General features: G+C 45.6%; 2 protein-coding genes across 2 annotated transcripts; one reads left to right on the forward strand and one right to left on the reverse strand.

Moving 5' to 3' along the window:
- The first annotated feature begins 566 nt into the window (after window positions 1-566).
- nrap (nebulin-related anchoring protein) lies at window positions 567-15,262 on the forward strand. The gene is made up of 42 exons (XM_030098058.1): window positions 567-770; window positions 1,237-1,331; window positions 1,465-1,552; window positions 2,754-2,858; window positions 3,115-3,225; window positions 3,351-3,458; window positions 3,553-3,657; window positions 3,731-3,838; window positions 3,917-4,024; window positions 4,137-4,244; window positions 6,173-6,277; window positions 6,399-6,506; window positions 6,709-6,813; window positions 6,897-6,995; window positions 7,087-7,191; window positions 7,279-7,386; window positions 7,472-7,579; window positions 7,663-7,860; window positions 7,939-8,043; window positions 8,127-8,225; window positions 8,316-8,420; window positions 8,501-8,608; window positions 8,733-8,890; window positions 9,035-9,188; window positions 9,288-9,392; window positions 10,306-10,404; window positions 10,576-10,680; window positions 10,781-10,888; window positions 10,975-11,088; window positions 11,183-11,380; window positions 11,525-11,629; window positions 11,840-11,938; window positions 12,113-12,217; window positions 12,302-12,409; window positions 12,489-12,800; window positions 12,892-12,996; window positions 13,124-13,222; window positions 13,337-13,441; window positions 13,535-13,642; window positions 13,729-14,040; window positions 14,151-14,306; window positions 14,388-15,262. The coding sequence occupies exons 1-42, from the start codon at window positions 705-707 to the stop codon at window positions 14,664-14,666; spliced, it is 5,289 nt and encodes a 1,762-aa protein (XP_029953918.1). The 5' UTR covers window positions 567-704; the 3' UTR covers window positions 14,667-15,262.
- Window positions 15,263-15,378: 116 nt separating this feature from the next.
- On the reverse strand, window positions 15,379-19,392 carry habp2 (hyaluronan binding protein 2). The gene is made up of 13 exons (XM_030098913.1): window positions 19,327-19,392; window positions 19,197-19,227; window positions 18,560-18,643; window positions 18,368-18,478; window positions 18,162-18,281; window positions 17,865-17,981; window positions 17,051-17,219; window positions 16,744-16,835; window positions 16,350-16,590; window positions 16,125-16,267; window positions 15,883-16,020; window positions 15,630-15,772; window positions 15,379-15,534 (listed from the first exon to the last, which is right to left on the reverse strand). The coding sequence occupies exons 1-13, from the start codon at window positions 19,390-19,392 to the stop codon at window positions 15,379-15,381; spliced, it is 1,611 nt and encodes a 536-aa protein (XP_029954773.1).
- Window positions 19,393-22,285: the final 2,893 nt, after the last annotated feature.

The following is a 22,285-nucleotide window of genomic DNA, read 5'->3' on the forward strand; positions in this document are numbered from 1 at the left end:
TCAAACTTAGTACTCCTCTCTTTCTTTTCAGTGTCTGTGATTTTGCATTGGAGAGAATATAAATAAAGCACATACAAAAGCAATATAAATGAAGCACACAAGGGAAACAAAGTGCTTGAAGACTATGAAACTGTTGTATTGTCACAATGCAATCAAATGAGCTTAATGAGTTCTTCAGGTAGTTATGGTTCTCTGCTCTGTTTGTTCTTTACTCTACATTCATTAAGTGCTTCTTTGAGCATCCATGGGTTTTGTATGAGATGATGAGCATAGCTGGTGATGCTAAGCAGACTCAAGTGAACCTTTAAAGACTAAACGTCACGTCCAGATGCCAACAGTGGAACCAGCCATCCAACTCAGGAGTATTACACATCTCCAGTGACATCTGAACTGCCTGTCACTCCGTGCACGTCTCTCTCCCCGCAGACAGACAGCTGGACTCAGCCAGTCCCCTGGCCAGAGGCATGGAGGGGGGCCGAGCCGTCATGAGACATGGTGTCAAGTAAGAGACGCGTCCAGAGCCTCAGAGCCTCACAGCTAAGTTTGCCACCAAACAGAGACACGGGATCACTGACTGGGAGCCGCTGCCGGTCGCTGGTTTAAACTGCCGCCTGACTGCTTGACTCGACTTTTGGCTGACAGTCCACACTAAGCTCACAGTTTTTTTCCTGAAGGTTTTGTGTGAAAAAGGACGAGCGCTCATCATGCAGTCCTGTGCCAGGTGTGGGTTTGTGGTCTACCCAGCAGAGAAGATCAACTGTATTGATCAGGTAAGACAGATAATTTTGGTATATATACATTTATGACACATTTATTGTGAAAATAACTTTTATTTGAAAAAGTAGTAATATTACGAATCCCAGTGGAAGTAAAAAAGTGATGTGAAAGTATTTCTCGGTTACTCTTGAACTCTTTGATGCGTCATAAATGAGCATATGATTCCTCTGAAACTGCTCTCCGTGTTAAATATCCCTTTTTTAATACAGTTTACAGCTTTCTACAAAAAGACGCACACATTAGTAAACTTTTTAATTGTGAAATAAGAGACACACTTTAATAATCAAACCAGTCATTGAGTCCGTTAGGAAAACCTCCCTGTCATGCTCTTATTATGGGATTTGATATGATTCTGATCAGATGTAATAACTATTTCCTTCACATGATGAACTCGATTGGAGTCACGTTTCTTCCAGTTTCAGATTCTACAATGACCCCATTTGTCTCTTGTTTGCTCAGAACTGGCACAAAGCATGTTTTCACTGTGACGTCTGCAAGATGGTCCTTACTGCCAATAACTTTGTCAGCCATAAGAAGAGGCCCTACTGCTCTGTGTGAGTACCGCGATATCGGGCAGCAATACTGCCGTCTCTCAAACAGACCAAAGACTAATCTGTAGCTCACAGTTTGTTTGTCATGACATCCCGTAGCCGGACTTACAGCCATCGTTGTGTCTCATCCCTTCAGGCACAACCCAAGAAACAACACCTTCACCAGTGTGTACGAGACTCCCGTCAACATCAACGCGAAGAAGCAGAGCAAGGCGAGCAGCGAGGTGAGATGACGTCAGGCTCATCAGCAAACACACCGGCGGCGCTCGTGCTGAATATTTGGGCTCTCCTATGACTCAGGCTGCATTGTTGACAGGATGGCATTAGTCACCGTCTATGTCCGTGATTCCCAACCTTCGGAGAGTGGGTGTGTCTCCCAGTGTTTGGCTTCTCTCTGTAATGTTTTGCCGAGCTAAAGTTATAAATGGATTTCAGAGAAGGTTGGGAACTGATGGACTGTCTCTGAAGTGACTCTTCGTCACTGGTTTGTTATTTATTGCACACGTTGATCTTGATATGGGTGATGGATGCACAGCAACACCTACTGATGCGTAACGGATCATCAAAACAAAATCAATTATTATTCATCTTATTACGCATCCCGCTCCATCGAGATCAAAAAGGCCTTTCTGCAAGCGTGGCGTGAAGAGAAGCGGACGGCTGACGGTGACGGTAGCGGTCTGGAATGGAGAGTGTGCCTCAGGTTATTTCTGTTCGCCTCGCAGAGGCAAGACCACCCCTCCGCTCAGCCCACTTTATGCCTCGGAGGGGCTAAAATTGTACAGCGGGGGAAAAACAGCCTCGCATCCCTTCCTCGCCGCTGCCTGCCACCTGTCCCCGTCTGTCCCAGCCAGTCTGTGTCTGCGAGTTAATCCACTGCTCCACTGCTTATATTAGCGGCGGGCCGATGAGCTGGCTGCTGCCGTTAGCCGCCGGCGCGAGATGCTGACATCTGATCTGGAGAGTTGACTTAAATCCAACGCTGAGAGACTCTTGAAAGCCTTTTCTTAGCGAGCGCACGGAGATGGTTTATTTTCATCTTTGCCGTTCTTGCTTCATATTGAAAGATTAAAGGTCATATTCCAGAAAACTCCCTTATTTGCCCAATCTTTGCCAGACGGCTGCTCTAATATTAGTTTGGGACACCTTTAGAGCTGAAGGGAGATTAATAAACTTTCTTTACAGGTCGTGTTTCATGCTGATTGCAGGATCTCAATTATTAATAGCAGGCTAATTCAATCATTTTATTATGGAGCATTTGAGATCAGGTTCTCCAGCAACTCAAAATAGTCGGATCATTCCAAAAGTTAGGCTTATTCTGCTTCTGAGATCCATGAAAACCGTTCGTCCGTCCTCGTCCTGCGTGTGCACGTGCCGGTGTGTGTTGGCCTTGGCTTAATGCCTGTCGTCCGTGTGCACCTGTAGCTGAAGTACCGTGAAGACGGCGAGCGCTTTATGTCCACCTTCCACCATGACATGGCGTCCATGGAGCTGGAGCAGGCTCGCCTAGCCAATCAGATGGCCAGCCAGGTGAGCTCCCAGACCGGCAGCGGGCCAAAAGGGAGTTCAAACTCTGACTAAAACCGTTTGACCTTTGCTTTTGCCTTTGTTGGTGATGTATGAATATTAATGCATCTCACAAAACTGAATGTGATTCAAGAGGGCATGTTAACCCTTAGTTTCACCAATTCATCTTAGCTATGTCGCAGTATTTGATCAGCCGTTTCTGCAAATGTTCCAGAACAATCCGAATTGACCGAGGTTGTCTTTTTTACTGCCAAAACAGACCTTTCAGTCTCAGTCTGAGTTCAGCTCACAGCAGCAGAGCTGGTATTCGGGGACGGTGACCAACCAGGAGGTGGTGACAATGTCTCAGTCACAGAAGACCATCAGCGATGTACGTGCATACAATCATTCACATTTTATGTCTTTAAATGGGCACACAGGAGATGCTTAGTCTCTAAGATTAAAGAAAACATTGCTACCTTTACTTTATCCCACGATTCTGTGCGTCTATGGCAGGTAAATTACTCTGAAAACTATGAGCAGACTACAGGAAAAGGCAGCTTCCCTGCAATGATCACACCAGGATACCAAGCTGCTAAGAAAGCCAATACGCTGGCCAGCAGCGTGAGTGAAACCGCTTCTCTTTACTAGACCGGAAAAAAAAAAACAAAAACAATCGCCGAAACTCAACAAGTGACGACGTCTCTCTTCTCTTCAGCTGGAGTACAAGAAAGGGCACGAAGAAAGAGTTTCCAAATACACCACGTTCGTCGACCCGCCGGAGGTGCTGCTGGCCAAGAAGCAGGGCCAAATCGTCAGCGACGTGAGCCCTCGGTTCATCCTTCACAGTCACTTTCATTTTTGTGTCTGAATTCACCTTTGACCTCTTCCTCTAGTACGCCTACACCGAGGAGTACGAGCAGCAGAGAGGAAAAGGCAGCTTCCCCGCACATCTCACACCCGGATACCAGATATCGAAGAAGGCCACGGAGCAAGCCAGTGATGTGAGGACCAGACGGACGCGTGCATTTGAAACACTGATGCAAAACACTGTGTGATGATGCTATTTTATGTTGCCCCAGATCAAGTATCGTCAGATGTATGAGCAGGAGCTGAGGGGAAAAGCCACTGCTGAGGCAGGAGCTGCAGAGTTCGCTCACGCCAGAGAAAACGCAGAGAACTTCAGCCAGGTGGGAAAAGGGAAACGCAATCTAATTTAATGCTATCGAAAATATTTTATTAGACATTTCTGTATTCATGTGCTTGTTTTTCTTCATATGATGCGTCGTGCGTTAAATACAGATCGCCTATACTGAAGAGTACGAGCAGCAGCGAGGTAAAGGAAGCTTCCCTGCCATGATCACGCCTGGTTATCACCTCGCAAAGAAGGCTCAGGAGCATCTCAGCGATGTGAGTATATAACCCCGATTCAATAGAAAACATTAAAGAACAAAAACACTTTCAAAAGCTGTAAACATCACCTGTGTCTAACTTGTCACAGACACTGAAACGAACCAACTTGCATTTCAAGCATTTCTAGCACGCCTGTGTGGCGAGGATATGGCTTACCTCCAAGGCCACGGGGCAACCCATCAAACTGATGTCCCCTCAGCCGGGAACACGGCGCGCCGCCGCCCAGCCTTGAGAAATGACAGAAATCTGAAGCCCATTCACAAGAATACCAAGGCTTTTACATTTATTTTTCCATTAAAAGATGTGGAGATTAGAGCTTTACCTCAGTGGCTCCTGGGTTCTGACGAAGTTTCCTTTGTGGCGACTGATTAGAAGCAGACACTTCACTCTATTGTAGGGTTGCCAACTCCCAGAGATTGAAATAAGGAACACCTCTCGCGGGCAGCTGAAAGAAACTGGGGTTTTGGGGGGTGAAAAACGCATATCTAACAGCATTTTGCCACAGTTATACCTATTACAGACTATAAAAACACAATAGGCTACTGCATTACACCTACAGTAGGAAGATTGCAATAACTCATGATCAGCTTGATCTGTTTGTATTTGAGGCCTACAGTGAGACAGTTATCATTCAAGTATCATCATCATCATCATGGACAGCAGCTCTCAGCCACTGCACCGGACGGTAGAGGAGCTCAGCAGCTCCTTCAGTGGCGACTGAGACCCTCAGTGCAGGAAGGAGCTACCACAGGCCTCTCATCCCCACCGCTGTCAGACTGTACAGTTCTACTGTGTGGAATATGTGCAATAATCCTGGACATTATAATATCCTGCACCCCCCCTTTAAGAAATTCAGCGACACTTTATCATCCATTCACTCTGCTAAAACATATTGTACATATTATATCATACTGTATAGTTATATATTGCATCATATATTGCATATTGTATTGTATATATTGTATATATTATATATTTCCTGTTATATTTTTAAGACTCAGGTTGTACATACAGTTAGATCTTCATTGTCTTTAGCTTCTGTCATCAATCCTACTATGATTTGCACTATAACTTGTTAATTATTGCACCATTCATTACTTTTGCACCCCGCTGTGGGTTCTATGAGCCTATACACCTGTACATTTCTCCACTGTGAGATTAATGAAGTCTTCTATTCTTATTCTATTCTATATTTATTGCTAAATGTGCAAAATAACATCAAACAGCTGCTGTCTCTTCTGGATTTTAACATGTTCTTTTTTTTATTTTCAACTAAAAAAGTGCAAAATCAAAACTGAAAAACCTTCTGATCAAAAAAACCAACAAGGTGCCGTTTCTAAACTGAAAACACTCCACAGTCTGCAGCAGCAGACACACATCAATGAACTAAACATGATATATCCGATATGGAAACGGCACAAACTTACATGTCTCTGGAAGCCATGCTGCGCGCTGCTTTAATGTTTTGATTTACTTCCTCCCATGCGCTCTGTGACCAAACTGAGTATTGGCCAATGAGCTGCCGTAGCCTCCAAGGAACGGTCTTTTTTTGACCAATGAGATGTGTTGTCGAGCCATCTCTGTCAGCTCATTGGTCACAGAACGTCAGAGAGCCGGTGAACAATTTACCGTAAGTTTTCATAAAAAAGCGCATGTTCCATTGCTCACGTTTTGACTCTCACAAAAACACGGAACAAAGTGCGTTCCTTTTCAGCTCAATACGGAACGCACACTTTTACATCCAAATACGGAACGATTCCGTTTTTCAAGGAACGGTTGGCAACTCTACTCTATTGTATTTTTAGCATTAGCATTTTAGATCAGCTGGCACCTTCACATCTTGGAGTTTCTCAGCTCTCGGCCACACAAACAAAGAAGCTGCAATCTAACAGCTGTTTTTTTGTTGTTTTTTTTTACACTCACAGGTAGAATATAAGAAAGACTTGGAGAACACAAAAGGACACAGCATCAATTTCTGCGAGACGCCACAGTTTCAGAACGCTGCTAAAGTGGCCAAGTTCACCAGCGATGTAAGTCCACATCAATTCACACATAAATCTGAACTCTTAGTTAGAAGCCTTGGCGAAAATTCACTGTTGATTTTCTTAAGGATTCCTCTTGACTTTCCTATTTTTTTTAATATTTTAACAGAACAAGTATAAAGAGAAATACATCACGGACATGAAAGGCCATTATGAAGACTCGGGTATTGACAAGAAGACCATGCATGCCATGAAAGCAAGGAACCTGGCGAGTGATGTGAGTGTTTTTTTCTAAAGACATCAGTTCTGCTTGGATTCAATTTTGAAGTTTAATTTTATGTCATGTTTACCCTCTTAACACTAACTGAAATTATATTTGCTAACATATCTTTTTGAAAATGTAGTTATCAACATCAGAATTATAGATTAACACAAAATTGTTGTGCACAAAATGCAAAATAATGCGCCATTTGTTTCAGATTACATATAAACAAGGTTGCGAACAGGAGCAGGGTGAATATAACTACCCAGCCACCATCACTCCAGGCTACCAGAGCCAAAGGAAACTGGATCCCCTGAAAGACGTGCGTACAGAACATTTATTGTTTTAATTTGCACGTTCAGGAATATAGAGGCGTGTTCTCATTTTTATTTCTTGTGGCTGCAGAAAAACTACAGGCAGCATATCGACCAGGTCAAGTACAAGTCAGTGACCGACACACCTGAGATCCTTTTGGCCAAGAAGAACGCTCAGCTTGTCAGCAATGTGAGTGAACGGCACAGACACCCCACTGGTACTTCTAATCAGCACTTTGATTCATTCATTTCATCGCACGTGTTTCCCGTGTGTCCCTCAGCTGAATTACAAAGCTGGCTATGAGAAGACGAAGCATCAGTACACACTGTCTCAGGACCTGCCGCAAATCCAGAAAGCCAAAGAAAACGCCGCCTTGTGTAGTGATGTGAGTTTAAACACAGACACTGTGAGGAAATGTCTGCTTTATGATCATCTTTAACGTCACATTCCGATGTTTCATCGACTGTTCCAGATTAAATATAAAGAAGAGTGGGAGAAGACCAAGTCTAAAGCGTGCGACATCGGCGTGAACGACCTGAGCGTCAAAGCAGCCAAAGCTTCCCGTGATCTCGCAAGTGATGTGAGCAAAACCCTCAATAAAACTCAGAGTTTAACTTTCTGTGATATCTGCAGGTGTAACTCAATCAGTCGGTCCTGTGTTTCAGATTAAATACAAAGAAAATTACTTGAAGAACAAGGAGAAGGTGGTGGGGGTGAACATGAGCGATTCCAAGACGCTGCACTCTCTCCAAGTGGCCAAGATGAGCAGCGATGTGAGCAGAAATTACAAAACAATACAGTCACACACTGTACACAAGGAGGCATTTTCGGTTCACACTTCCTGTTTTCACAACAGATTGAGTACAAGAAGGGCTCCAAGGAGAATCAGGCCCAGTACAGCCTTCCTCTGGACATGATCAACCTGAGCCACGCCAAGAAGGCCCAGGCCCTCGCCAGCGACCTGGAGTACCGCACCAAGCTCCACGACTACACCGTCATGCCCGACGACATCAAGGTGCAGCAGGCCAAGAAGGCGTACTCCCTGCAGAGCGAGGTGAGGCCCAACTCCTGGAACCGGATAGCACAGGAGGAGAAACAAACTGACTGTTTTGTTCCGTCCTCCGCCTCACAGAACCAGTATCGCTCTGACCTGAACTGGATGAAAGGGGTGGGCTGGGAGACGGAGGGATGCCTCAACATCACGCAGGCCAAGAAGGCCGGAGAGCTGCTCAGCGACGTCAGTGGAGAGATTAAAGCACGTTTCGGCTTTATCCGATGAAGCTTGTTTAACCGCTGTACTTTTATTTCCTCAACTCACAGAACAAATACCGTCAGAAGGCAGACAGGATCAAGTTCACGCAGGTGGCGGACGATCTCTCCATCAAACACGCCAAGAAGAGCCAGGAACTGCAGAGCGACGTAAGACCATCGCTTTCAAAGCCGGAGTTGTACACAGTTTCATCTGCATCTCACATAAAATATATATATTGCTTCTGTTTGATGGTCCAGCTGACGTACAAAGCCAACACGGAGCAGATCATCCACCAGTACACCATGACGAAGGACGAGCCGCAGTTCAGACAAGCCAAGGCCAACGCTGACCTGCTCAGTGCCGTGAGTCCACTGACCAAACCAGGAACATCTCTTGAATCGCATGTTTTTTTTTTTATATAAATTTTAATTTGCTACTGCAGAAAGTGTATAAAAGTAACTGGGAGAAGCAGAGGGAGAAGGGCTTCGAGCTGCGACTGGACTCCTTATCGATACTCACGGCGAAAGCCAAGAGAGACCTGGCCAGCGATGTGAGTTGTTCCTAAAACTCTTAACAACCCAGAGCATAAAACGCTATTCATGAATGCAGTTAGGTGAGAGCCTTCAACAGTCCTCACTGTGGATCGGATTATTACATTTCTTGCTTTCTTGCAGATCAAATACAGAGAGAGCTACGAGAAAAACAAAGGCAAGGTGATCGGCATCAAGTCGGTGAGCGACGACTCCCAGATGGCTCATTCTGCTCTGGCCACCAAGCTGCAGAGCGACCGTCACTACAAGAAGAACTACGAGGACAACAAGGCCAAATACAGGTGAGAGTCTTTTTCTGAAGGATTCAATTGATTTCATGAAAGATTAGATTACATTATCGATTTGGTTGGTGGTGGAGAACGTAAAATGTCTATATGAGTCCTCTGAACTCCTTGCTTACTATTTGAAATCCATCTTGTCCACAGCGTTTCTCTGGACATGCTGAACATCAGCCATGCTAAGAAGGCTCAGGACCTGGCGACGGACACCAACTACAGGACCTTCCTCCACGAATACACCACCGTCCCCACAGACATGAAGGTGGCCTGGGCCAAGAAGGCCTACGGGCTGCAGAGTGACGTACGATCCACTTCCACGTTCAAACCCTTCCGAGACAGCTTGCATTCGAGAATGTGATTTGATGTTAAAATGCACGTTTCCGTCTGAATCGAACCGTAGAAGCAGTACAGGTCCGATCTGAACTGGATGAAGGGGGTCGGCTGGGAGGCCTCCAAGTCTCTGGATGTTCAGCAGGCGAAAAAAGCTGGAGACCTCGTCAGCGAGGTAACGTCCGACCCTGTGGCCCCATAATCTGTATCAAACTGGTGATAAAAACCTTCATTTGGATCATGTTTAACCACATCTGACCGTTATCAGCAAATATGTGAAGTATGTAGGTGAACAGGCACAGAGGTGCATGGGAAAGTGATGAATGTGATTGTGTAACTTGTGACTGGAAGTGGCAGAGCTGGTTTTAAGGCTGAGGTCAGAAGGTATTTAAAGAGCGGCGGGTCGTTGCTGTACCCTACAAACTGGGTTAAGTAGGTGGGCTGACTGGATATAGCAACCGCGCCTATTACATGTCAAGTACATCCAGACACACAACCCGGGACTCCAGATTTTATTGTTTGTTTTCTATTTATATGTGCGCTTTAGCCTGTCGGAGGCAGGCCTCTTAACCTCGAATATTGAGTTACTTCGCTGCATTAAGCTGTAGATATAACTCATTTCCCAGTCGTCGTCAGGGTTTATGTGTAGTTCTGCAGAGGACTGAATGTTTCTGTAGCGTGGAAGTACAAAGAAATGAGACATTAAAGTCTCAATGCGACAAATATAGCGCCGACTAGAATCTCTGTACTCTATTCATAACCGCACGATAAGCAGCCACATATCCAAACGCTCATTCCACCGACAGGGGCCAACATTAGACCATGAAATGGGAAACTTAGCAAGAATAGACATGATGAGTTCCATCTGAGCAGAGGTTCACCTCTTTATGTGGACTTGCTCCTTTATCTTTTTGTTTTATTTCGATAATCCTAGTTTTTTTTAATAAATTTTCAAACAAGTTTATTTTAAAAAGTGAATTGACAGATTTTCAAAGAAAAGTGAGTGAAACTCACTCGTAAGCAATGTACCAGTTCGTCCCTTCTTCTCGCAATACATATTAACGTTGGCTTTGTGTTTTTCTTTCTAGAAAAAGTACCGGCAGGACGTGAGCGCTCTGAAGTTCACCAGCGTTGAGGACACTCCAGAAATGATCCAGGCCAAACAAAGCAACAAACTGGCCATTGATGTAAGTATGTAAATGTATATATAATGAATCTAACCAAACATCCACAGTTTGGGTGAACTTAATGTGGTTCAAACACTGCGAGAATACCTAATTATAATAATTAAAATTTTTAAAAACCTGTATTACTTAATGGCACTGACTCGCTTTGGTGTCTTTTGCGCTCCTTTCCAGAGGCTGTACAGAGAGAAAGGTGAAAACATGAAGCACAACTACACGCTGAGCGGAGAGCTTCCAGAGCTGGTGCAGGCCAAGCTCAACGCCATGAACATCAGCGAGGTAAAGCCGGCAGCGATCGCACGCTCACATTCTGAACATCCAGCCGTCAGTCCGCCGCTCCAGGCAGCAGCGCTCAGATACACACCGTGTGTGTTTCCAGAGCCGCTACAAAGAATCCTGGACGAAGGTCCGCGATGGAGGATACAAACTGCGGCTGGATGCCATTCCCTTCCAGTCCGCCAAAGTCTCTGCAGAGATCCTCAGTGATGTGAGATTATTTTTTTTTAAACTAATTTCCTTCATTATAACGTTGAGTTCTATAAAACCTTGTTGCTCGCTGCTGTTTCATTTTAGCAAAAGTACAAAGAGGAGTTTGAGAAGACGAAAGGGAAGATGATCGGGCTGAAGGGCCTGCAGGACGACATCAACATTGCTCACTCGGTTCACGCCAGCAAGCTCCAGAGCGACGTGAGTGTGTTGTTCATGTGTGTGTGAAGAAACCAGAGCATTGGGGGGGGTTCTTTTCTAGCTCTGACACTTCTTTTTTTTCATTTTCCTCCAGATTAAGTACAAGAAGGACTCTGCGAAGGAGCTCTCCAAGTTCCATCTCCCCATGGACATGATGGAGGTTGCTCATGCTAAAAAAGCTCAGCTGCTGGTCAGCGATCAGGACTACAGGCTGTCCCTGCATCAGTACACCGCGCTGCCCGACGACATGAAGCTGCAGGCCGCCAAGAAGGCATACGCTCTGCAGAGCGAGGTGAGGGAAACGCAACGCTTCTTTCTCGTCATGTATTCAGGTTTCACTTTGCTCTGATGATTGAAATCAGACTTTTATACAAAGCTGCACCTGACAGACCAGAATAAACTTTATCTCGTGATTTCTTTTACGCTCTCTTTACAGAAACTGTACCGCTCGGACCTGAACTACCTGCGCGGCGCAGCCTGGATCGCCACTGGAGCTCTGCAGATTGAAGGCTCCAAGAGGGCCACAGACCTCATCAGCGATGTACGTCGATGTCGTTTCGTTCATTTTTATTATTCCAGCCAGAGTAACATTACATGTCTAACAGGAACACATAAAAAAATATTTATTTTATGTGCATATTTATTGTCCTTGATGCCCTTTTGGGAAAATCATATCCTTTCATGGATTTAATAACCCTGAAAAACTACAAGAGCTTCATAAAGACTCATAATGCTTTTAACTCCTCTACAGAAAAAGTACCGTCAGCAGCCGTACAACTTCAAGCACACCTCTGTCGCCGACTCTCCGGATATCATCCACGCCAGAGTCAGCGGACAGATCACCAATGAGGTGAGCTGCTCTGAGTACGTGTAGCAAGGACTATGAATCGGATGGGTCAAACGCAGGAATTTCAATACATTAAAGTTAACAATAAAGAACGAACTCATTGGTTTAGCCATGTTTTTGTAGTCTTCACATTTTGAGCACCTGTACTGTCATGACTGTGATATCTGTTTCATCCAGCGCTTGTACAAAGAGAAAGGAGTGCACGACCAGCACAACTACACCATCACAACGGAGAGGCCGGAGATCACACAAGCAAAGATCAACGCAGCCAACTTTAGCGAGGTGATCTAATCCTTCTGTACACGTTCGGTTATTTCTACACGTTGTGTGTTATTCTGATTGGGGTTTTCATTCATTCTGCTGCAGATCAAATACAAAGAGTCGTGGCACACGCTGAGGGCTCAGGGCTACAAGCTCACCATGCAGGACATCCCCTTCCAGGCTGCCAAGAGCTCCACAGGCATCGCCAGCGATGTAAGATCGTGATGGGAAAAAGCAAATACCGCAGGTGATGTTATGACAGCGTACTAACCTGCCTCCTCCGTCTCTACAGTACAAGTACAAACACAACCACCTGCTGGATAAAGGGAAACACATCGGGGTCAAGAGTGTCTTGGAGGACCCTCGTCTGCTGCACTGCCTGCAGGCAGGCCGGCTCGCCAGCAACCAGGAGTACCGCAAGGACGCGCTGATGGCCAGCGGGCAGTACCACCTCACCCCGGACATGATCCACCTGGTGGAGGCGAAGAAGGCCCAGGCTCTGGCCAGCGATCAGGACTACAGGAAGAAGCTGCACGAGTACACGGTGCTGCCCGACGACATGAAGGTCAAGTGGGCCAAGAAGGCTTACAACCTGCAGAGTGAGGTGAGGGCAGCGGAGAATGAAGGGACGAAAGGAGCTAAGCTGAAATGACGAAGTGGATCTGACTTGTTTTTATCTATTGAGTCGTGTCTAGAAACTGTACAAGTCGGATCTGAATTACATGAAAGGCGTGGCCTGGGATGGAGTCGGCGCTCCGCAGCTGGAGTCTGCAATGAAAGCTGGGCAGCTCCTCAGTGATGTATGTGGATGTTGAGTTCCATTCTGCTTTCATGCACCTGGTTGAATGTTTTATGTTTTTTTTTGCGTCTTGATCAAAGGTCGAGTTGAAATTGTTTTGACGGCCATGTTGGTCTCCCTCCATGCAGAAAAAGTACCGCCAGCTGCCAGACAGCCTGAAGTTCACCTCTGTCACAGACTCCCCGGATATCATCCACGCTAAGACGAGCTACCAGCAGTGCAGCGAGGTAAGAGAACTCATCATATTATTCTCCTCTGAGCCACTTCTGTTGTTTTTACCGTGCGCTTTGAGAATGACTGATATGAAAATCACACGTTTTTTGCCTTTTTGTCAACCACAGAGACTCTACAAATCCGGGAAGAACGATGACATGCATAAATACACCTTACACCCAGACGATCCAGACTTCGTTAGAGCCAAGGTTAACGCCCTGCAGATCAGCGACGTAAGCCTCAAACCAAACTTTTCTCACAAAGCTTATAATTTGAGTGTATTTTTTGAAGAAAATTCTCATCTTTGATATCGTTTTCCCATGTAGAAAGTTTACAAGGCGTCTGGGGAGCAGGTGAAGACGTCCGGCTACGATCTGAGGCTGGATGCGATTCCCTTCCAGACGGCCAAGGCCTCCAGAGAAATCGCCAGCGACGTGAGTTCTTGCGATGGTTTGATGTTTTTCATCTTTTCTACTGTAAAATGAACGAGAGCACCAAACTGTCTTCCTCCCTCGGACAGGTCCGCTATAAGGAGTCCCACCTGAAGGAGAAAGGCCAGCAGGTGGGGCTGCGCTGCGTGGAGGACGACCCCAAGATGGTGCACTCGCTGGCGGCCTCCAAGCTCCAGAGCAACCTGGAGTACAAGCGCCAGTCCAAGGAGGACCACGGCCACTACAAGATCCACGCCAACCAGCCAGAGTTCCTGCAGGCCAAGAAGAGCCAGGCCCAGGCCAGCGACCTCAGCTACCGGCGCAAGCTGCACGACTACACCTGCGACCCCGAGCAGCTCAACTTCAAGCACGCCAAGCAGGCCTACAAGCTGCAGAGCGACGTGAGTCCATAACGGAAAAATTCAAAGATTTGAGGAGGAATTTCTATTGGTTGCAACAAAACATTTCTTGATTTATATCATTTTACCTGAATGCTGCTGCGTCGTTGCAGGTGAACTATAAGTCAGACCTGAACTGGATCAGAGGAGTGGGCTGGACCCCTCCCGGCTCCCACAAGGCCGAGCTGGCCCGTCGGGCGGCAGAGTTGGGGCTGGCCGAGGGCGTGACCACCGACGAGGCCATCGCCAAGTATCAGCACATGATGATGGTGAGAGAAGAAAGAACACTGCGTTTAATATGAAGTTTTAGTTTTTTCTGATCTAAACTGCAGTTTTGTTTCGTCTCTCAGCTGCACCACCAGCAGCAGATGGAGCAGCAGCAGCAGCAGCAGCAAGCCAGCGAGCAGGTGGAGACCAGCGAGGAGATCCAGCGCGGCGTCAACATGGACGCCATGGAGGTCCTCCACGTGAAGAGGAAGAAGACCATCCAGACCGTCCAGAAGAAGTCCACCACCACCACCTCATTCAGGTCAATGGAGAAGAAGTCCAGCACCTCCTCCTCCTCCTCCTCCACCGCTGCGCTCCAGAACTCAGTTAAAATGTCCAACAAAGCCATAGAAGACGCATAGATTTTTAGAGATGACACTTTTGAAAAGTGTGTTGAACTTTTACTGAGAGGTTTATTTTACTACTTTGATGAAGTGACTGAAGTTGTGGTGTAGTTTTATGGAGCGCCACAGGCTGTTGCTGCAGCAATGAACGATGATGTGTAGTTAATTTAATGGCAAAGGGGATAAAGTACGTAGAACAAGGACGGGAGTTTGTTCGAGAGACGATTGAGGTTTGTGTATGTGCTGAAAAAAGAAGGGAGTCCAGAAAAAAACTGTTTTCAGATGTAGATTTTATCACTTCTGAGTGGGTTGATATGCAAATAAAGGACCAGTTTCAACAACAGTTCAAGGAGTAACATCAAGATGATCAGAGCAGTTTTTATATCTATATCCTGGGTGTGTTCAGAAGGTACCAGATGGTCAGCAGGCGTGACCTTGTTGCAGCCGTGCTGAACAGGTCTGGTCATGTTGTCCGCGTTGAGCCAGGCTCAGAAAACCACAGAAACCACGTGTGATCCACTTTTTGTCTGGCAGGTTCAAGCTTTGTGAGTTTGTGACGGTGCCTCTTGTAACTCAAAGCTGGGCTGGGAGTAAATGCTTGATTTCACTGCTGATAAAATAAACTCTTTTTGTTTTGTTTTTTTCAACACACGCTACGCTGTCCTCTCCTGTTCTTGCCTCTCCGAGGACAGATATCTGAGTACAAAAGGCGACCGCGAGCTCGAGACGTTCAGTTCATCTTGGATTTGATCCAGTTGAGGAAGGTGTGAACGTTGGCGTAGACGCCGGGCTTGTTCCTCTCGGCGCAGCCTTGGCCCCAGCTCACCACCCCGGTCACGTAGTGTGTCCCGTCCTGTTCGCACACCAGGGGGCCGCCGGAGTCACCCTGCAGGATGACATCAGAAAAAAAGAGTAGATCACAATACACCCCAGACATGTCTGCCTCCCCTAGAAGAGGTTCCTCAGATGGTTTTCACTCACCTGGCAGGAGTCCACGCCGCCCTGCAGGATGCCTGCACACAACATGCTGCTGTCCAACCTATTCCCGTAGATCTGAGGAGTTTTGCATCGGTCTTCAGAGATCAGGAAAACTCGAGCGTTCAGCAGCTGGGGGCTGTAGCTATCTGGAAAGCAGAGGGTACAGGGAATCTGCACAAAGTTCCTTTTTGAACTTCAAACTTCACAAAATTTGATATAAAAAGCATATAAAGGCCGTTTATAGACCGAGTGTTACATGCTTCGGTGGCTCCCCATCCGGAGATCACACACTCCTTCCCTGCAGGGAACGGCCGGTCGGGCAGACAGGCCGTCCTCACAAAGCGAGTTTCCTTCGCGCAGTAAGGACTGTCCGTAACTTTGAGTTTAAGGAGAGCTGCAAAGAAAAACAGCAACTTATTTATTCATATCGATAGCAGCAAATATAAGGATTATAAAGTTTAAAAACTTTTTAAAAAACTCCTGATGCACATGACTTACCAATGTCATTGTAAACAGCTGCGGAAGTCGACCTGTAGTTCTCATGAACGATGGTCTGGATGACCGGGATGGTCTGGTCCATTTCCTCCTGCCTCTGGAGGTTCACTCCTCCCAGCACGACCTGGTACTCCTTGTTTGGGAGACTGAAATACAGGCACGAATCAACCGCATGAGCAGAAACATGAAATGTGAGAGGTCAGGAGGTCACGAGGGCAGCAAACCCACATGCAATGGGCGGCGGTGAGGACCCAGCAGGAGGAGATCAGGATGCCGCCACACTTGTGTCCGTACAATCCGTTGGAGCCCCGGTCTCTCATCTGCAGCGACACCTGCCAGGGGTGGGCGCCTGGGAAAGACTTCCTGCCCCCGTGGATCCTGGAAGTGCGAAGGGGCTGGGATTTCCCACACTGGGAGAACTGGGCGGGACCGGCGTCCGGCCTGGACGGCGTCGGGGGCGGGGCTGGAGCTGGAGCTGCGGTGGCCGGAATGAAGAAACATGAAGACCATGTTTATAAGGTATGAATCATGAGAGAGAGCCAGGAAATTCAGGCATTTCAGAAACCAGACTGCCTGCTATTGCAGTATTGTTGTTTGTATATTTTTTTTCCAGAAAGATCACCTGTAGAACACTTCTTGACGTTGCAGTGGTCCCAGGTCAGTTCTCCATTCTTTTTAATGAAACACCACGGCTTCTCATCACCATCAGGGTTCCTGAAAAGAAAAAGACCTGAGTGAAACATCCATAAGTCGAGATTATAGGCCTACATGCATTAAAAAAAAAAAAAAAAAGTTAAAATATCTCTGAAATTTTTCACAAACATATTCCATCAGGAAACTGCATTAAAAGCTATGCACACAAAGTGGAACACTTTCGTAAATGTAATGTGACATGCAGTAAAAACAGAATCTGATTAGGAATCAAATACCTGCAGTAGTTCTCTGCCAGGCCGTCAAAGTCTGAATACATGACGTAAGGATCTTCCCCGTTTTGTGTGATGAAAAACGAATGCCAGTCCAGACACTCGATCCCTTCCTCTGTCGTACTGACGACGCCCCTGTAGTCCGCTCCAGACCCAACGTAGCAGTCGGTGGGAGCTGAGGGAGAACGCGTCATGTCAGAGTGAAGATATGTGAGATAAAAGCTTCAAAGGGAGTCATTAGTTCTGACAGAAGAACCTCACTGGACGTCAAACAAAGAAGATCTAACTCCTGCTCACTGTGAAAACACTCAAGACACTTTAGTTTTTCATGGTTTTCATGAATATGTCAGCCCGTTCTCTGAGACAGAACAAAAGACTAAAATAATCATCGATCTCCATCTCAAAAGAGACATAGAATATGACTCAATAAAGCACAAATAAAGTTAAATGCAACAAGCATAACAGTAATTTAACTTTGTTCTATATTTCCAATCCAAAAATGTCCTGACTTCAGGATTATCACAATTTTTAATTCGAATACAACTGCATTACCAATAAGAGACATTCAATAAAAGCATATAGAAAATCTCAAGAACATCAAAGAATATGAAATTCATTCTGGTGTAGCTGTTTTTAAATGTGTATACATGTGTATAAAGCACTTTATTTTTAAAGGAAGACCTTATTGGCTAAAGGAAAACAAAGAAAAGCAAATCAATCAAATGGTTGAGTATACTCAAACCACTCTCTGCGGTTTTCTTTTTTTTTTTTTTTTTTTTTTTGCATGTGAATTCATGTCAGTTCTGCAGGAAATCTTTACCAGTTCCACACAACCTCCCGCTGAATCCATTACGACAGGCACAGCGGAAGCGGCGGTTCCCTTTAATGCAGGAGCCTCCATTTTTGCAGGGGTTTGGTTGACAGGGAGACGCTGGCACTGATACACACAAGACAAACACTCAGATGCAGTGACCGGAAGCTTTAGATGCACATGGTTTGGTTTGGAGCTACTAAAATAGCATGCATTCAACTTTTGAAAAATATATGTTTTGAAAAAATCAAAGTTCTGGCGTTGTTTTTAGCAAATGAAGTTAACTGTAGTTTGTTAACAACTCACAGGTCTTGCAGTCTGGACCTTGGTACGGGGGTCTGCACTTGCACTCATAAAATGGTTGTTTGTTCAAATTAATAAGGCAGTCACCAGCACCGCATTTGGCATTCTCACAAACATTTTTCACTGTGGAACAAAAGCAACACGTCAAACTCAATCAGGTGAGAAATTCAATAAGGAACACTCCGTCAGAGGAACATGAGCTGTTTTACCTTTCTGGCACCTTTTGCCGGCGTACGGTTCGGGACAGGAGCATGTGAACCCTGTGCGAGACGTGCTGCGGCAAGAACCCCCGTTGAAGCAGGGGTTTTGATCACAGGCAGCTGAGAAAAACAGTCAATTACAATCCTGCTGCTGGCCCACAATGCAACGTCGTATGATGAAGGTCAAGTGTGGAAACTCACTGGGTAGGTCCAGGAGGTCGATCAGCCAGTCACCAAAATCCCACCTGACACTAGGGGCATCGGTGGGGATGTCCACGTAATCATCTGCCAACAGAGGACAATTCAGACAAGACTTTTTCAACCGGACACAGTCTGTACACTGTCTGCTGGCGTTTGAGGTGAGGGATGAGATATCTGCAGTTCTTTAAGCTGAAATGTGCAACTTTGGAACATTTGGTGTCAGTGAGTCCCACATATTTCAATGAAGTCCTTTTCGGTCCAGACATCTTCACATTCTGTTTTGTCAAAGGAGGATTGTTGGATTTATCAGACTGAATTTTAAAACATTTCATTGTCTCTCTCTTTTTTTTTTTTTACGATATTGTCATCAAGCAAGTTAATTCACTTTATTTTAGAAAGATCTGGGTTCTGTTCTTAATTTCAACATGAATCTTCATCAGAATTATGTAAATAATAGCATTGTCTTCAGCACTGAAGTCACATCGACTGTTCTGCTTCACATGAAGTGGAAACTGTTCCTGTTTGGACATTAATAAAACCCAACACCACACATCTTGAAATAACACAATCGTGACTGGATGCTTAATTGTCTGATATGGTAGCAAAGTGGCACAAACAGTGAAATGAATCATGTCACCGCCGTCGAGGTTCTTACAGTATTCATCGGCCTGCAATGACAAAAAAATCACAGCAAAGATCTGAATCAGTCAACAAATACTCTTGAGTTATGAGTAAAACCTGCTTGAAATGCTCATAAAGAAACTTACATTCGGGTTATTTCCATGAACAGTGTGCACACTGAGGAGAAGCAGCAGAGCTCCTGTAGCCAACATGGTGCTGTGACCAACTTTTAGTTCAACATCTGGATGTTCAGTGTTCACTTTTATACCACACCTGTCAAACTTTAGCCAGCTGCATTGATCCGGTGGGAGTTTGTGTGTTTTAGGGCCGTCCTTACTGTTTTACTTATGCTTGTCTTGTCTTCCTGTAAATTACAGTTGAACTTGAAACTCTGGAACCAAACTTCAAGTGCTGTTCCCGTCACGAACTCGAAACTAATCACCACTGTGAACAAATATTGCAAAGAGAAGCGGGAAAGCCAAAAGATATGATCCATATTTGTCAAACTAAACAGGCCCTCAGTTTCTCATCTTCATGATGAGGACTTCCTGGAATATGTGAAACTGATTGGAGGTCTGTTTTCAAAGAGAGAGTTTTTCAACAATCAGCCTCAGTTTGTGAAATCTCTGTTTGATGTAGACAGCAGCCACAGAGGCCAAAGATGTGGCACGTGGACTGAAAACGGTGGGATTCAATTCAACTTTCATTTCAATTCAATTCAGCTTTCTTTATGTAGTGCCAAATACAACATAGTCATTTCTAGGCTGCTTTTACAGAGAAATCCCAACACGTCTGTGGGGGTCCCGCAGACGTTTTTACTCAAAATCTTCTGCTGCTTCAATAAGTATTCTTTATCTGCTGCCTGTGAACCCCAATCGCTGCTCCAGATGAAACACTCGACGCAGTTTGCAAAAACTGAGGAGCTTTCCTCTGATTTTAAAGACAACTTCATATTGTTTCAAATCATGAAAGCCATTTCTGATAGTGTTCAGACACGTCGCGCGCTCCAGCAAATGCTTCCACAACAACTATAAATGGCTGGAGCAGAAGGAAAACACCATCAATGATGCACTGTGAGGACAAGTGTGTTTTGAAAATTTGTTTTCAATTTCCAATGTGGGGGAATAATGTTCCAGGCAGAATTTCAGATTGGTTTATTGAAACAACAACTTCTAGGTTTATGATATACGACAAGCTCATTAAGCTGATTCCGGACACTTGATGACATATTCGGTAGTTTAGAAGAAAACATGAATGAACTCATGCACAATTTAGTCACTGTAGATTAAAGGGTTAACATTTTCAAGATCTTTTTTTTTAAGTTGCTTGTGGGTTGCAATGCTTTCATTTGATGGCACAGTCTCACGGGGATTAATTTCGACGGTGGCCCCAACGGACCAACAGCACAGTGCAAAATGCAGCGTCAATGTTTTTATGTCCAGCGACCTTCAGTGCCCTAAAAGGTGCTACCAAATAAAATGTGTTACCAAAAAGTGACAAAACAACAGCAACAAGCCACAGTGGAACATCAAAGAGCACATATTTTATCCATAAAATTATCTGGTGGCTGAGTGGTTCAGCTGAGAGGTTCTGGTAACCAGGGTTGTGGGTTTGATTCCCCCAGGGATCTTGAGCTGTTTCAAACCAAACAATATGATAATTGATGGCCACTGGCAGGGGGAATTGTAAGGATTGTGTTCCCTCCTTCTCATTCAAAATGTTGACGAATCCACTCATAGTCACAAGCACACCCTGGATCTGGTCTTAACATATGGGATAGAGGTCAGTGACCTAAATGTTCTCCCTCAGAACCCCATACTCTCAGACCATTTTTTTATTACTTTTCAGGTTTTGATTGAAGACTACTCTACTCAAAAAGATAAAATTCAGCTGATACGGACATTATCTGAAAAATCTGTGGCTCGGTACAAAGAATTGATCCAGCCTGCATTTGCACAGCTCCCCCGTGTGGGAATGGTTAATTATTGCAAGCCAGGAGAGGGCCTCCTCCTGCTACACTTTTATTTAGGGGGTCTTAGTTGCATTATGTTTGTTTGATTTGTTTGTTTTTGGTTGTGCCATCACAGTTACTGTTTGGTTCTTTTCTTACTTTGGTTCGCTCTTTTGTTTATATGATTCTTCATGTGATGGCATATTTCTTTTGGTTCTCTTTTGTTTGTTTTCCTCTTAGTTAAGCTTTCCCTCGTTGTAAGGGGGTATCCTCCCCCCTTTCTGTTTTGTTAAAAGAAATAAGTTTTGTTTATATTAATTTCAGGTGGGGGCAGTTTACAGTTCATTGCATTTATTTATTTTATTTGTTGTGTTGTGACTGCCCACCACCTGTGTTATTTTGATTATGATTATTGATTCTTTTTGATTATTGTTTGGTGTGTTTGTTTATTAGGAAACCCTCCCTTTTAACAACTCCTTTTATTTTCCTCCCTTTCAGAGGCTGAGCGCGGCGGTGGTGGTGCAGGTGTCCCCGGGTGGCGGTCTCCTTCCTGTGTGACGTGTGTGCACCCCATGGTTTGAGTGTGTGTCACGGAACGGGAGTATTGCACATTTGCACTTGCATGTTTTTTATTTTGTATTGCACTTTTTGGATTGCTGTGTGCTTTTGTTTGTGGTGCTTTTAATTTGAAATGGAACGGTGCGTGCTTTACTTCCTGTTGTGAATAACCTGACCCCCGCAGCTGAGGCTAATCATGGCTAAATGAACTGGGGGGGGACGCCCCGGTGCGGGTGAGTTAATGTCGGTGGCGGAGGGAGCAGGAGGGAGACCAGCACGGCAGGAGGAGAAGGCAGCCACCTCGGTGCAGCCGGAGCTGAAGAGACGGGACCTGGGACGACGGCGCGGTGCAACGGCGGGCTACGGCCGTGGAGCAGTAGTGTGACCAGAGTGCGAGGCTCATCACGGCAGGCGGGCAGAGTTTCTCTGCCCCTGCGTGTAAGTACCGCATCTGTTGTGCTCTGGCGACGTGACGTGAACCGCTGCTGCGCCAGCTCGGTCGGCCGCGAACGAGTCAGTGCCCCCAGGTTCCTGTCTCCCACAGCTGCAGCGCGGAAGGAGGGTCCGGACCGGTCGCCTAGCCCACGGGGGAACCG

This window comes from Salarias fasciatus, chromosome 8 (genome assembly GCF_902148845.1).
Source record: "Salarias fasciatus chromosome 8, fSalaFa1.1, whole genome shotgun sequence".
NCBI classification, from domain to species: domain Eukaryota; kingdom Metazoa; phylum Chordata; class Actinopteri; order Blenniiformes; family Blenniidae; genus Salarias; species Salarias fasciatus.

Coding starts and splice junctions, on each gene's coding strand:
- nrap (XM_030098058.1), top strand. CDS start 705: ATGCAGTCCTGTGCCAGGTGTGGGTTTGTGGTCTACCCAGCAGAGAAG. Junction 2,859..3,114: donor CCAATCAGATGGCCAGCCAG/GTGAGCTCCCAG, acceptor CTGCCAAAACAG/ACCTTTCAGTCTCAGTCTGA. Junction 3,839..3,916: donor CCACGGAGCAAGCCAGTGAT/GTGAGGACCAGA, acceptor ATGTTGCCCCAG/ATCAAGTATCGTCAGATGTA.
- habp2 (XM_030098913.1), bottom strand. CDS start 19,392: ATGTTGGCTACAGGAGCTCTGCTGCTTCTCCTCAGTGTGCACACTGTT. Junction 16,836..17,050: donor CTGGCAGAGAACTACTGCAG/GTATTTGATTCC, acceptor TTTTCTTTTCAG/GAACCCTGATGGTGATGAGA. Junction 16,268..16,349: donor CTCACCGCCGCCCATTGCAT/GTGGGTTTGCTG, acceptor CCTGTATTTCAG/TCTCCCAAACAAGGAGTACC.